Source organism: Pelobates fuscus, chromosome 10, assembly GCF_036172605.1.
Source record: "Pelobates fuscus isolate aPelFus1 chromosome 10, aPelFus1.pri, whole genome shotgun sequence".
Lineage (NCBI taxonomy): Eukaryota > Metazoa > Chordata > Amphibia > Anura > Pelobatidae > Pelobates > Pelobates fuscus.
In genome coordinates this window covers 115,318,388-115,333,879 of record NC_086326.1, presented here as the reverse complement: position 1 = coordinate 115,333,879, position 15,492 = coordinate 115,318,388, and the positions used below count along the sequence as shown (strand labels likewise).

At 44.2% G+C, this 15,492-nt stretch overlaps 1 protein-coding gene across 1 annotated transcript in view; it reads right to left on the bottom strand.

Moving 5' to 3' along the window:
• The window catches only part of LOC134575640 (calcium-binding protein 2-like), a 119,603-nt gene that overhangs the window by 23,487 nt on the left and 80,624 nt on the right, over nt 1–15,492 (bottom strand). Inside the window, exon 5 of the mRNA XM_063434982.1 lies at nt 11,194–11,341. Coding sequence (XP_063291052.1) covers nt 11,194–11,341 — 148 coding nt within the window. The remainder of the gene's footprint in view (nt 1–11,193; nt 11,342–15,492) is intronic.

Sequence of the window (15,492 nt, the reverse complement as noted above, 5' to 3'; positions counted from 1 at the left end):
AGGACAGGTGTCAATCCATATCTGCCAAGTGACCCTATGTAGGGGTAACAGTCCCTATTCTGCTCTGTGTCAGTGTGTATCATGGTCTCTGTGGACGGTGAACAGTCTCTATTCTGCTCTGTGTCAGTGTGTATCATGGTCTCTGTGGACAGGGAACAGTCTCTATTCTGCTCTGTGTCAGTGTGTATCAGGGGTTTTGAGGACAGGTGTCAATCCATATCTGCCAAGTGACCCTATGTAGGGGGAACAGTCCCTATTCTGCTCTGTGTCAGTGTGTATCAGGGGTTTTGAGGACAGGTGTCAATCCATATCTGCCAAGTGACCCTATGTAGGGGGAACAGTCCCTATTCTGCTCTGTGTCAGTGTGTATCATGGTCTCTGTGGACGGTGAACAGTCTCTATTCTGCTCTGTGTCAGTGTGTATCATGGTCTCTGTGGACAGGGAACAGTCTCTATTCTGCTCTGTGTCAGTGTGTATCAGGGGTTTTGAGGACAGGTGTCAATCCATATCTGCCAAGTGACCCTATGTAGGGGGAACAGTCCCTATTCTGCTCTGTGTCAGTGTGTATCAGGGGTTTTGAGGACAGGTGTCAATCCATATCTGCCAAGTGACCCTATGTAGGAGGAACAGTCCCTATTCTGCTCTGTGTCAGTGTGTATCAGGGGTTTTGAGGACAGGTGTCAATCCATATCTGCCAAGTGACCCTATGTAGGAGGAACAGTCCCTATTCTGCTCTGTGTCAGTGTGTATCAGGGGTTTTGAGGACAGGTGTCAATCCATATCTGCCAAGTGACCCTATGTAGGGGGAACAGTCCCTATTCTGCTCTGTGTCAGTGTGTATCAGGGGTTTTGAGGACAGGTGTCAATCCATATCTGCCAAGTGACCCTATGTAGGGGGAACAGTCCCTATTCTGCTCTGTGTCAGTGTGTATCAGGGGTTTTGAGGACAGGTGTCAATCCATATCTGCCAAGTGACCCTATGTAGGAGGAACAGTCCCTATTCTGCTCTGTGTCAGTGTGTATCAGGGGTTTTGAGGACAGGTGTCAATCCATATCTGCTGAGTGACCCTATGTAGGGGGAACAGTCCCTATTCTGCTCTGTGTCAGTGTGTATCAGGGGTTTTGAGGACAGGTGTCAATCCATATCTGCCAAGTGACCCAATGTAGGGGGAACAGTCTCTATTCTGCTCTGTGTCAGTGTGTATCAGGGCTGGGCTTTGAGGACAGGTGTCAATGTTAGGTGATTTCTGCCCTTTATGGATTAAAAGCAGACTCTCCATCAACTGTGCAATTTTCCATGGGAGTTTTGCCATGGATCCCCCTCTGGCATGCCACAGTCCAGGTGTTAGTCCCCTTGAAACAACTTTCCCATCACTATTGTGGCCAGAAAGATTCCCTGTTGTTTTTAAAATTCGCCTGCCCATTGAAGTCAATTTTCGGGTTCGCGACAACACTAATAGTAGCATTTCAGATAATTGAAGTATGTGCATGGGTACATCTTCCAAAACAAGCCAGGTTTGGTGCTCGTTTCATTGTTTGGCATAGTGAAAAGTACAGCAAAAAAAGTAGCCAGTACTAATTCATCAAATATAGATATAGCTGATAGCAAATCTTTAGATATAGGTGCAAGACACTTATCTATTCTGGTACTGGAATAAAAAGGGGTGTTTATTCAATATCTGGAATGGGTAGTCTATTTGTTTGTCAATCTCCAGGGCTAGACTGGGAACTAAAAGCAGCCCTGGAAAAAATTCTATACCAGCCCAATAATGTGTTGCGCCAGCATAGTGTACTGATATAGAGGTGGAAAAGATAACTTAAAATTTAAAACTTTTACTCTAATGAAAAAATAAAAATAAACAAAAGAGCAGCTTTATTTTAATTTAATCAATGTTTCAGTCCAACTACCTCGACATATTAAGGACAGTTTGGTAATGGGACTGAAAGGTTGAATGTATGCTGTTACACAGCTGTAAAAGTTATCTTGTTTATTTTGAAGTCCTATAAGTGCGCTCTTCATTTTCAATATGTTAATGTGCTGGAGTGTGCACCCAGTAACAAGACTGGGCCAATACGTGCTCATTACATATATGTTACATATTAATGGCGTTTCTGAGTATATTATGCATATATAAATGTATATTAATATATGTCTAAATATTATAGGCATCATTATATATTACTAATACACACATTAATATATATATATAGACACACACAACACACACACATATGTGTGTGTGTGTATCACTGTCAGAATCACATTAATTACGTCTATCTGTACATTGGGTTAGCAAAATTGCTAGCAAAATGTATAAATTGGAAGGAAAATCTATTTAATAAGAGGTCTTTCTCTCACCTGTCAATTAACTCTTCAGTATAAACTTCTGTGCTGAAGAACTAACTTACAGGGAGAGCAGGAGACACAGGTGAAAATGCATCCCTCCAAACACACACAAATAAAAATGCATCTTCTCTTATATTTCTCTCAACCCCTTTTTGAATTTCTTGCTGTTTTTTGTGTTTCTTCTTCCCTCCTTTCATTTTTTTACCTTGTTTAGTATATCTTGTCACCAATTTGTCTCCTTTGTGTCTCTTTAAACTCCCCTTGTGTATCTTTTACTTCATCCCAGCCCATGTGTCTCTTTTTACCCTTCTCCAGCCCTCTGTATGTCTCTTTCCTCCCAGCCCCTTTTGTGTCTGTCTTAGCCCCAGCCCCTTTGTCTCTTTCTCTCCTCCCAGTCCAGCTTTCCCCCCTACAAACCTTGTGTGTCACTTTGTTCCCCTTCCCTTCTGTATGTCTCTTTGTTGTGTCTTTGTCTCCGCCTCAGTCCCTCTGTGTGCCTTTTTCTTCCCCCAGCCTCTCTGTGTGTCTTTCTCCAATTCTCTTCCCACTTTTCACTTTTTCTCCTTCCCTGTGTCTCTCTCTCTCCTGTCTTTCTCCCCACTGCCCTGTCTCTCTCTCCACCTCTGTCTCTTTCTCCCCCACTACCCTGTCTCTCTATCCACTTTGTCTCTTTCTCCCCACTCTCCCTGTGTCTCACTCTCCCCCTCTGCCTCTTTCACCCACTCCCCCTGTGTCTCTCTCTTGCCCCTCTGTCTTTCTCCCCATCTTCCTCTCCCTGTGTCTCTATCTTGCCCCGTCTCTTTCTCCCCAGTGTCTCTCTATTGCTCTCTCTCTTTCTTCCCCTCCCCCTGTGTCTCTCGTTTCCCCTTTGTCTCTTTCTCCCACTTACCCCCTCCCCCTGTGTCTCTCTTCCCCCTTTGTATCTTTCTCCCACTTACCCCCTCCCCCTGTGTCACTCTCCCCCCTTTGTCTCTTTCTCCCCCTACCCCTGTGTCTCTCTCTTGTCCCTCCGTCTCTTTCTCCCCCTCCCCCTGTCTCTTTCTCCCCGTGTCTCTCTCTTGCCCCTCTGTCTCTTTCTCCCCCTTCCCCTGTGTCTCTCTCTTCCCTTCTCTGTCTCTTTCTCCCTCCTTACCCTGTGCATATTTGTTCCCTCCACCACCGCTGAGACTGACCTTGTCTGACAGTCTGTCAGATAGCACAGGATGACCGAGGGAAGTATGGGAACCGCAAATGAGCATGATAGTCAGCTCTGCTCCCTCCCTCAGTCCTCCTGTGCTATCTGACAGCTGTCAGTATTGGTGAGTGTGCCGCCGGACCGGCTAGGCAGTGGCACCTTCATGCGGCCGAGATTACTGAAGAATCAGAGCTGCGCCGTCCCCAGGTGCCGCGGCCCACCGGGAAATTTCCCAGTATCCCGGTGGGCCAGTCCGGCCCTGTCAATCTCCCATAATGACTTAGCCCAAGGCAAAGCAGTGTTAGATGGTACTGAAACCCAAAAGCAGATTCACACCACATATAGGCAGCTACACGAATATCAAATTATTCCTGGAAGCAGTGAAATTTGAAATTGAAAGTATAAAAAATGTGGATCTTGAGTTCTATCCCAGTATGAATTTAACCAAAAATGAGGGGAAGGCTCTTCTTTCCCTTAAAGAAGATAGGGAAACAATAATAAAACCCGCAGACAAAGGCGGTAACATAGTTATGATGAAATCAACCAACTATGTTAAAATGGCCCTAAAAATCTTGGATGATAGGGAAACCTATCGGATACTCCCCAATGATCCTACCAACTCCTTTCTGGATGATTATAAACGGATCCTGGACAGGGGTCACAGGGGTGGGTTGCTATCTAGGGAGGAGTATGACTTCATCCTCAACAAGAACCCTAGGATAGCAACTTTTTACTGTTTACCAAAAATCCATAAAAATAGGCTGGACCCCCCAGGTCGCCCAATAGTGTCAGGTAATGATGGGCTCACACAGAATGGGAGTATTTACCTTGACAAAATTTTACGCCCTTTTGTGGAATCCCTACCATCCTTCAATCAAGACACCAAACAGACACTGGCACTTCTCTCAAACCTTTCACTTCCAGAAACTGCGAACCTATGCAGTCTGGATGTTGAGACCCTTTACTCCTCCATACCCCATGAGGGGGGGAATACAGCATGTCCAATACTACTTGGAAAAAAGAGGAGCAAGCTACTCAGCACATACGGAGTTTACCCTGGAACTACTCAAATTTGTGCTTACACACAACTATTTCTTATTCAATGACAAGTTCTACCACTAGGTGCGGGGCACTGCGATGGGGACAGCTTGTGCCCCATCATATGCCAACCTGCACCTGGGTTGGTGGGAGGAAATCGTCATTGGATCCACCAAGCTCTCATCTTTTACCCCCATGATACACCTATGGGCGAGGTATATAGATGACATTCTAATAGTGTGGCAAAGCACGGCGAATGAGTTTAATCAATTTGTAACTCTTCTGAATGACAATGATTACAATCTCAGGTTCACTTCTGAATTTGGAGGAAAAAATCAGAATTTTTTAGATTTAACTGTCTCCATTTGATAACCAAGCTATCCAAACAACTCTCTTTAGGAAACCTACCGCTTCAAATAGTCTTCTGGACTGGAAGAGTTTCCACCCCAAACCCCGACTCCTGTAAATATTTGTTCTCTTTTTTCACTGTTTATACACATTTTGTCACTTATTATCCTTACTGATTCTTATTTATTTTCTCCCTAAGTGGGATTAATACAAATTTATTATTTTTCTTATATTTCATGTTAGTTCTATACGGGCATTTTTTTGCCATTCTATTATGAACGAGTGTCTCTCTGGGGTACAGGGACTGTGAATGGGGAGGAATCTACTCCAATCCCTATCCAGTCTCTTTCTCTTTTCATATTGGTACTGAGATTATATACCAAATTTATTTTGCTGTCGGGGCAAACTCAAATTGAATTGCAAATTGGTTAAGAAACCCCCCCAAAAAGGGTTAGAGTGAGGTAATGTATACTGAGGCACTAGAAGAAGTTTCTGATATTGTTAAAGGTATCTGAAGTATAGGAGTCATCCAGGTAAGGAGCGTTGGTAAAATGGAAAAAGAAATGTGAAAATAGGCACAGCTAAGTCCAAAAACCCCAAGGTCAACATAAATGTCACGTCTGGGGAAATGGGAATGTGGTACTACAAGATATGTACTGCAGGCATATTAGTGGCTGGATTCTTTGCAGGGAATTAAATCAGCCTCCAACCAAATATATTATAAAAATAATTCTAGGGACGGCTATGTTAGATCTTTATTAAAGATTACAAGAAATGTAATCAAGGTCTTCTAAAAATACACTCACAATTACTAGACCTGAAACAAGAAAAAAAACAGGTATTGCTGGATACTAAATGGCTACTAAATGAAGTCCAGATGAATCCTTCAAAATATGTGTTCACTGTAATTTTTAATGTAGCAAATTAAACAGCGAAATGAATGCCAATAGGACAATGCATGTACAGCAAGCATGTCAAACTTGCAGCCCACAATGAATATATAATTTGGGGCTTAATTGCCCTGGGGCCGATTTGTACTGTTGCTGCGACCAGCTGCAAGGCAGGAAAGATCTTTCCTGTCTGCTTCTTGTCTTTCCTCCAATGGCCACAAGAAGGCAGAGTGGCAGTCTGTCTGCAGAGCAGGCCAGCCACTCCCCCTTCCCTCCTGCTAGCAGTTCCAGAGGAGCGTCTGGCCTGCTTGAGTAGAGAAGAGCAGGGCTGGAACTGGAGGATGGGCGGCTCATCTTAAGGTAGGGGAAGAGGGGATTAAGAGACCTTAAATTGGGGAAGGGAGAAAGTGAATTCATTTGAGGGAGCAGGTAGTGTATTCATTTGGGAGAGGTAGGGCGCCAGTGTATTAAACTGAGGGAGGGGGCCAGTGTATTAGAGTGGTGGGGGTGGGGGGACATCCAGACGTGCCCAACAGTAATTTAAACCTGGGAACTTTGCGGTCCTGGGCCTGCATTCTACCTTTGAGGCATAGCAGTTTTGTTTATTTTCAAGCTATTCCAGTCCTGTTCATCCCACTGGGGGCTGGACCTTGCCAATTGCTGTGCTTCACCTGACCCTGATCAGACATCAGCAGGGTATTTAAACACAACCTCGTCCTGTGAACGTTATCAAGTATTTGATCCTGTTGTGGATCTTCGTTCCTGTGTTCCAGTCTTCGTTCCTGTGTTCCAGTCTATTGAATCTCAAATCTATATTGACCCCGGCTTCTGACATCGTTTTCTCTGACCTCTGGCACCTCTTGACTTCGGCTACTCTTTGTTGATCCTGACGTCTGGCATCCTTTGGCTTCGGCTATCCCTTTACTATCCTGTTGTTTGTGTCCTTGCCTGTACTGCGACTTGGAACTTTATCCTGCACAGCCCCCGTGTACAGATTCACAGTTCAGGTGGTTTATTATCTGGTCGCCTTGGACTGTGTCTATTTGCAAGGGTGAGCAACATATCTGCTCTACAGACTCCCAACTCAGGTAAGATCCTGACAGGAGGGGGCTGTGTATTAGTTTGATGATCTCAGCCAAAGTTAAGAACACAATTGTAGGACTTCAAAATTAACAAGATAATGTAATTTGTTTTTTTACAGATGTGCAACAGCATACATTCACCATTTCAGTCCCATTAACAACATTTTCTTAATATGTCAAGGTAGTTGGACTGAAACATTGGTTATATGCAAATGAACTTCTCCTTAAAATAAATTTGTTCTTTTGTTTACTTTGTAACCCTACGAGCGCGAGGATGTCCAGTTAGGCAACTTTTTTTATACTGTACTTTTCTAAATAAACCTACGTTCCTATGAAAACTGAAGTTCTTGTATTTTTGCGGCCCACATAAACTTAAATCTTGTTTATTTGGCCTGTGTTAGCCTTTGAGTTTGACATGCTTGATGTACAGGATAGATACTACTCATGTAGCCCCATGTAGCTAGAGCGCAGCTAAGTGGAAAAAGGCCTTGACAGGGGTTAGGAGGCGGGCTTAGGAGGAAGTAAGCAAGGATTGGAGTTATGGGTAAGTAGGTTTGGCTATTTAAATAGGCAGCCATTTTAGGTGAGTCATTCTAACTTTCTACCTGGTTGAGTTTGTGTTCAACACTCGGATCAACACTCGGCCGGCGCAAGGGGGCAGTCCGCCTCGTCGGCCGCCTTACAAAAGGGCTTATGCTGGCTCTATAATGAGGGCCAGTGCAAATGGGGGGCCACCTGTCGATTCAAGCACGAGTGCTCCGGCTGCGGGGTTGCTCATGGGCTCAACTGCTGCTTCAAGAAGGGTAAGTCTGGAAACGCCGGAACAGCTGTCGCGGCTGGGGGGGGGGGGGCGCTTCCGCTACCGCGCACCACTTCATCCGGGTGTCGGCGGCCATGAGGGCGGACTTGGGCATCTGGGATGCCTTCTTGCAGGATTTTAATGGGACGGTGTTCTTCTGGCAGGAGGGACAGTCGGCAGCTGAGCTGGAGCTGTTCACAGATGCGTCGAGCAGTGTGAGTTTTGGGGCATATTTCGGCGGATATTGGTGCGCGGAGCGGTGGCCGGAGTCTTGGGGGTCGAGCCCACTTATGCACAACCTGGCCTTCCTTGAATTGTTCCCGTTGGTTGTCGCAATGGCGCTGTGGGGCGATGGGTTGCGCGATCGGAAGGTGGTCTTTTTCTCGGACAACATGGCGGTGGTACACGCAGTAAATCGTCAGTCCGCGGCTTCGAAGCCGGTGGTTAAGCTGCTTAGGCATTTTGTATTGCTGTGCATGTCTAGGAATGTTGTCTTCCGCGTGCGCCATGTTCCTGGGTATTTGAACGAGGTGGCTGATGCTCTGTCTCGTTTTCAGTGGTCCCGATTTTGGCTGGTGGCGCCGGGGGCATCGAAAGAAGGGCAGGCTTGCCCGGACGAGATATGGCAGCTGGGAGCATCCTGCTTGGAGGACTTGTGAAGGCTTCTCTGGCGCCGGCCACCTGGGCCTCATACAGTAAGGTTTGGGACTCTTGGGAACAATCGCTGGACGGGTTGGCCGGGGATAATGGGGATGCGCTGCGGGATGCTTTCCTGTGGTACACCTGTCAGTTGCTGGCAAAGGGGCCGTCCCCTGCTGTGGTTGACAGGTCCATGGCGGCGATGGCGTTTTGGTTTCGGTGGCGCGGGAAGGAGGACTTTACCAAGACCTTCGTTATCAGGCAAGCCCTGAAAGGTTATCGCAAGGGACGCAGGTCGCCGGATACCAGGCGCCCGGTGTCAGTTAGGGTGTTGGGGGATCTGGTGGGTCTGTTGCCCGAGGTCTGGTTCGATGGGTTCGAGGTCTCTCTGTTCAAAACGGCGTTTCTCTTGGCGTTTTTTGGGGCGTTCCGCATTGGGGTGTTAGTGAGTGCTAATAAGGTGGTGCAGGGGGGCCTGCAATTTTCGGGGGTTCGTATTTTGATAGGAATAGGAAGGTGGTGGTGCACCTTGGCAGATCCAAAACGGATGTCCGCGGCGTGGGCCGGGACGTAACACTCTGGGCCTTGCCGGGATCGGCATTGTGCCCATTGGCCGCTACGGCGGAGTACCTGGCACGGAGGCCGGCGGTAAGGGGTTCCTTGCTGGTGCATGCTGATGGATCGTCCCTTTCTCGGTTCCAGTTTACGAAGGTTTTTCGGTTAGGTCTGGTTAAGTGGGGGCTTCGGGCTGAACGTTTTGTAACGCACTCATTCCGTATTGGGGCGGCCACGGAGGCCACGCGGTTGGGACTGGGGGATGAGGTCGTGAAACGGATAGGGAGATGGGAATCGGTAAGATTCCGTTCCTATGTACGGTTGGGTTTATTGGATTAAGGAAGTTGGGGTAATTATTAAAAAATAAATAAATAAATAAATAAATATATATATGCAAAGGAACACTGTAATGTTTTGGTTTGGGGTGGGGGTCTCTCTCGGAATTCCCTCACCGTTTGTTCTCTCCTCCCCAGGGAGTGTTGCATGGATCGTGGGCCATTCTTTTGTCTTCTGGGCCAGAAGGAGGGCCGCAGCTCGAGCACAAGGCCAGCAGCTGGGTTTTCCGGGGGGCCAGTTGGTGGTTCGATGGTTTGGGTATCGGGGGTTTTGCTGGGGGGATGTTTGTGGGGCGTTGTTTAGGATGCTGGCAGGTGGGCACAGGCCGGACCTGCTGGTCCTGCATGCGGGGGGTAATGACCTGGGTCTTACGCCACAACGCCGGCTGGTGAAGTGGATGAAGCAGGACATTAACAGGTTGAGGGATCTGCTTCCGGATGTTATGTTAGTTTGGTCAGAAATTGTCCCACGGCGCCGGTGGCGGCACGCTCGGGATCCGGTGAGACCAGTCAGCTCCCCCACCAGGGCAACCAATGAGATCTCACATGGTAAATCAGTGAGAACATGCAAAATATTGAAGGTAGTTGCAGAGCTTAAAGGATCACTATAGGGTCAGAAACACAAACATGTATTACTGACCCTATAGGGTTAAAACCACCATCTAGCCCCCCTGGGCCCCTTATGCCTCCACAAATATAGTAAAAATCTCACTGTATTCAAGCTTGAAGCTGTAACTCTGCATGCTGTTAGATTCAGAAAAACAAGCAGTGTGCTGACATCATCAGAAGTGGTAGCCTGATCCAATCACAATGCTTCCCCATAGGTTTGGCTGAGACTGACAAAGAGGCAGATCATGATTCAAACACAGCATGATTCAAACACAGCCCTGGCCAATCAGCATCTCCTCATAGAGATGAATTGAATCAATGAATCTCTATGAGGAAAGTTCAGTGTCTGCATGTAGAGGGAGGAGATACTGAATGCTTGGATGCATTCTATGCAGCCATGACCCAGGAAGGATCTCTAACAGTCATCTGAGGAGTGGCCAGTGAAGTTATCACAAGGCTGTAATGTAAACACTGCTTTTTCTCTGAAAAGACAGTGTTTACAGCAAAAAGCCTGAAGGTGATGATTCTACTCACCAGAACACATTCAATAAGCTGTAGTTGTTCTGGTGACTATAGTGTCCCTTTAACCCCTTAAGGACACATGACATGTGTGACATGTCATGATTCCCTTTTATTCCAGAAGTTTGGTCCTTAAGGGGTTAAACTTTCTGCTTCCACTCAGAGTATGGCTGCCAGGGCCCATCCCCAACTCTGCCTATGTAATCCCATGTACTTAACATTTTACCAAGTGAGAGGTCATGCCCTGTTTAACACTAATAACATGTAGATACACATATTTGGGAACACATATCCACTTTAACCCCTTAAGGACCAAACTTCTGGAATAAAAGGTAATCATGACATGTCACACATGTCATGTGTCCTTAAGGGGTTAAAGAGGTCTGAGACCCCCACTTGGTGCTGTTACCTAATGACAGCCCTAGAAGACAGGGCAATATGCAGGTCTGTCTTTCAGAGTGTCTAATGTCCTGCAGCCAATGAGTTACCTCAGAAATCATGTTAGAGAAGACTAAGCATGTGTTGGAGGCCTATGCTTTTAACCCTTAACGTGAATATTTTTGATATTTTTTATTTATTTCATGATAAACTGATCCTATGAACAAGCCTCCTTTGTTTATATCAGTTTTTGTACCTCAACTTAAATTCACACTTCTGGTGAAAAAAACAAAACTGTGAAAAATGACAAAGACAACGAAAAAAAAGGTATTAAATGTGGTTTTGTATTCTGGAATCTAAATAAACCTTTTAGATATGTAGAAGTATTGTTTTTTCTCAGCTTCTGTTTGCTTAAATGTTCAAGTGTTTTACTGTCTAGTTAATGCTTGTTTAGATAAAATAATGTAAAAAAGTCTCACCATCAAAGTCGACACGGCCATCACCATTCAGATCTACATCATGAATGATCTCCTGGACTTCGCTAGGGTTTAGAGGCTCACCCAAGAAACTCTGAGCAGCATCTCTCAGCTCCATTCCACTGATGTGACCATCTCCATTTACATCAAACTAATAAAAATTAGAGAGTGCACAAATGTTGAATACACGTTAAAGAGATTAAAGTTATACTTGTCTTTACACTGAAATCCAATTAAGTAGCTTTGTTTTATAGCAGTGGATTCAGACTGTGTCTGTATCAGCTGGGAGGAACTGCTCTCACTTCCTCCCAGCCCTTTATTTACTTACCTTATCCCAGCACCGTTGTCCCTCTTTGTCCTTTCTGAGGTCGCAGCTCCACCTCCACCGACTTCCCGCGATGAGCGGGGACTAATACACATGTGCGGCAAATGGCAGGCACGCATTAGACTTCCCCATAGGAAAGCATTGAATCAATGCTTTTCTATGGAGAAAAATCTGATGCTGCATGCTTTCTGTAAAAAAAATACTTTTCTTTGCCTTAGACTAAATTTCCTTTGTTCCAGTTTAAATGTGTGACCTTGTGTCCTATGTATAGTACTGTTTAGTAATAGATTTCCAGACAATGGTTTGTATTGTAAATTTGTATAATGCTATCATATCACCTGTTAGGTACCATTTTTTTCTTTTAAACTAAAGAGATTTTAATTTAAACTTTCTTCATAACTAATATGTTCCATTCCTTCTATTCATTTCGTAGCCCACCTCTGCACTTTTTCTGTTGCATAATATCCTTCTTTAGAACAGGTGCCCAGAATTGCACAGCATATTCAATATGTGGTTTTACCAGTGATTTATAAAGAGACAAAATTATATTTTCATCCCGGGAGTTATTGCTCCTTTTTATACATGACAATACCTTACTGGCCTTAGCAACTGATGATTGACATTGCACATTGTTGCCTAGTCTGATATCTGTAAGAATTTTTAAATCCTTTTCAAGTGTTGTTATCCCTAATTCACTACCGTACAAGTTGCTTGTGCAAACATTTGAGTGCCTAGTTCCCTCTAAATCCCACTGCAGCAAAGTAAAATCCTGCTTACACTGTATTACTTTAGAGTTGTGTGTCATCTGCAAACACTGAAATGCTACGTTCACTGTCTATTTCAAGTTAATTTTATGGTTGACTGGGATTTCTCTAAAACAAGTCGTTGAGGAGCCAACTCGTAAGGAGGCCATACTAAATTTAGTATTTACAAATAGTGATTTGATATCAGATATTACTGTAGGTGAAAGTTTAGGATCCAGTGATCATCAGTCAGTGTGGTTTAATATAAGAACAGCACACAAAACCAAAAATTTTAGACTTGAAAAAAGAAGACTTTTCTAAAATTAGAATATGTGTAAAGGAGTCATTATCAGACTGAAGCAGTTTAAATGGAGTCCAAGAGAAATGGGATTATTTAAAAGTTGCACTACTAAAAAAAGAACAGAAAATTGCATTAGGCTTGTCAGTAAAAGCAAAAAGTTAGCATTTAATAATTAATTAAAAAAAAAAAACAGTGTGAGGAAGATAGACAGATCTATAAGTGTTCCGGAGGATTGGAGGAAGGCAGATGTGGTTCCTATATTCAAAAAGGGTTCAAAATCCTTGCCTGGAAATTATAGACCTGTGAGCTTAACTTCTGTGGCTGGTAAAATATTTGAAAGGTTATTAAGGGATTCCTTGAGAAGAATATGGTTATCAGCAAAAATCAGCACGGTTTTATGAAGCACAGGTCATGTCAAACTAACTTGATTGCGTTCTACGAAGAAGTAAGTAGAAGTATAGATCAGGGTGTTGCAGTGGATGTGATCTATTTGGATTTTGCCAAGGCATTTGATACAGTTCCACACAAAAGATTAGTGTTCAAACTCAAGGAAATCGGTCTCGATGAAAATGCTTGTTCTTGGGTAGAACATTGGCTTAAAAACAGAATACAAAGAGTTGTCGTTAATGGTAAATTTTCAAGCTGGACAGAGGTGGCAAGTGGTGTCCCTCAGGGGTCTGTTCTGGGACCCCTTCTATTTAACATGTTTATAAATGATCTTGAAGACAGCATTGAAAGTCATGTTTCAGTGTTTGCAGATGACACAAAACTTTGTAAAATAATACAATGTGAGCAAGATATTACTTTGCTGCAGAAGGATTTAGATAGACTGGAGGACTGGGCACTCAAATGGCAGATGAAATTTAATGTTGAAAAATGCAAAGTTATGCACTTCGGCGTAAAGAATACACAAGCAACGTATACCCTTAATGGAAGTGAATTAGGGATAACAACACACGAAAAGGACTTGGGAATTGTTATAGACAACAAACTATGCAACAATGTGCAATGTCAATCAGCAGTGGCCAAGGCCAGTAAGGTATTGTCATGCATGAAAAAGGGCATTCATTCTCGGGACGAGAATATCATTTTGCCTCTCTATAAATCACTGGTAAGACCACATATTGAATATGCTGTGCAATTTTGGGCACCTGTTCTAAAGAAGGATATCATGGCACTAGAAAAAGTGCAGAGGCGGGCTACAAAATTAATAAAAGGAATGGAACATATCAGCTATGAAGAAAGGTTAACAAATTTAAACATATTTAGTTTAGAAAAACGTCGCCTGAGAGGGGATATGATAACATTATACAAATATATTCGGGGCCAATACAAACCATTGTGTGGAAATCTATTCACAAACCGGACTTTACATAGGACACGAGGCCATGCGTTTAGACTGGAAGAAAGAAGATTTCGTCTAAGGCAAAGGAAAGGTTTTTTTACTGTAAGAACAATCAGGATGTGGAATTCTCTGCCTGAAGAAGTGGTTTTATCAGAGTCCATACAGATGTTCAAACAGCTACTAGATGCATACTTGCAAAGACAGAATATTCAAGGATATAATCTTTCAATGTAGGGTAATATGTGCTTGATTCAAGGATAAATCTGACTGCCATTCTGGGGTCAAGAAGGAATTTTTTGTCCTAGCTTGTTGCAAAATTGTGCTTCAAACTGGGTTTTTTTTTTTTTTTGCCTTTTGGATCAACAGCAAAAAACAGGTGTGAGGAAGGCTGAACTTGATGGACGCAATTCTCTTTTCAGCTATGTAACTATGTAAGATAAGATTAGACGGAAAGAGGCTAAGAATGTTATAAGAGCTTCCAAATCACACACAGAAGAGAAAATAGCACAGTCAGTAAAAAAAGGGGACAAAACATTTTTTAGATACATAAATGAGAAAAGGAAAGTAAATTAGTAGATTAGTTAGATTAAAACCAAAAGGAGGAAGGTATGTAGAAGAGCATAAAGGTCTAGATGACTGCCTCAATGAATATTTTTGTTCAGTATTAACAGATGAAAATGAAGGTAAGGGGCCTCAGTTAGGAAAAAGGACGAATGAGTCATTTGTTCCATGTGAGTTTACAGGGAAAGAGATTCTATTTCAACTGTCAAAATTAAAGACAAATAAGTTGAAATTCACCCAAAGTTATTGTGGCAAATCCAGCCACTTTAAACTGTATTTACTGTATTGTGTTACAAATGTGTATGTATGCCTTTAAGAACCAAGTGTATGTAGTGTGGTTCTTGCGAACAATGGCGTTCATATGCTGGTGGCATGAAAGCCGCCAGCCTTCCTGCAAATCGTTTCACGAACAGTGAATTTCAACATGACATAGCTATTTTTAGCTGCTCCTGGCCCGAACACCTGACCCACGTAGGAGCCGTACTAGACCGGATTAGGGAGGCGGGATTGACCCTCAAACCCAGTAAATGTCACATAGGGATGGTAGAGGTGCAGTACCTAGGACACCGGGTAGGCAGCGGTCAACAGAAGCCCGAGCCCGCTAAAATAGAGGCTGTCGCCAAGTGGCCAACTCCCTGCACCAAGACACAAGTTCTAGCTTTTCTAGGTACCGCAGGATACTACCGTAAATTCGTGCCCGACTACAGTACCCTAGCCAAACCCCTCACTGATTTGACCCGTAAGAACCTTCCCAACGGTAGTAGTCTGGGCCCCAGAGTGTGAACAGGCATTCCAACAGCTCAAGACGGCACTTGTTAACTCTCCTGTACTGTCTGCTCCTGATCCAACTAAACGCTTTCTCGTCCATACAGACGCTTCTATGTTTGGATTGGGAGCAGTACTGAGCCAAGTCGGAGCAGATGGAGGCGAGCACCCAGTGGCTTATCTAAGCAGGAAACTTCTACCCAGAGAAGTGAGCTACGCCGCCATTGAAAAGGAGTGCCTGGCTGTGTTGTGGGCCCTCAAA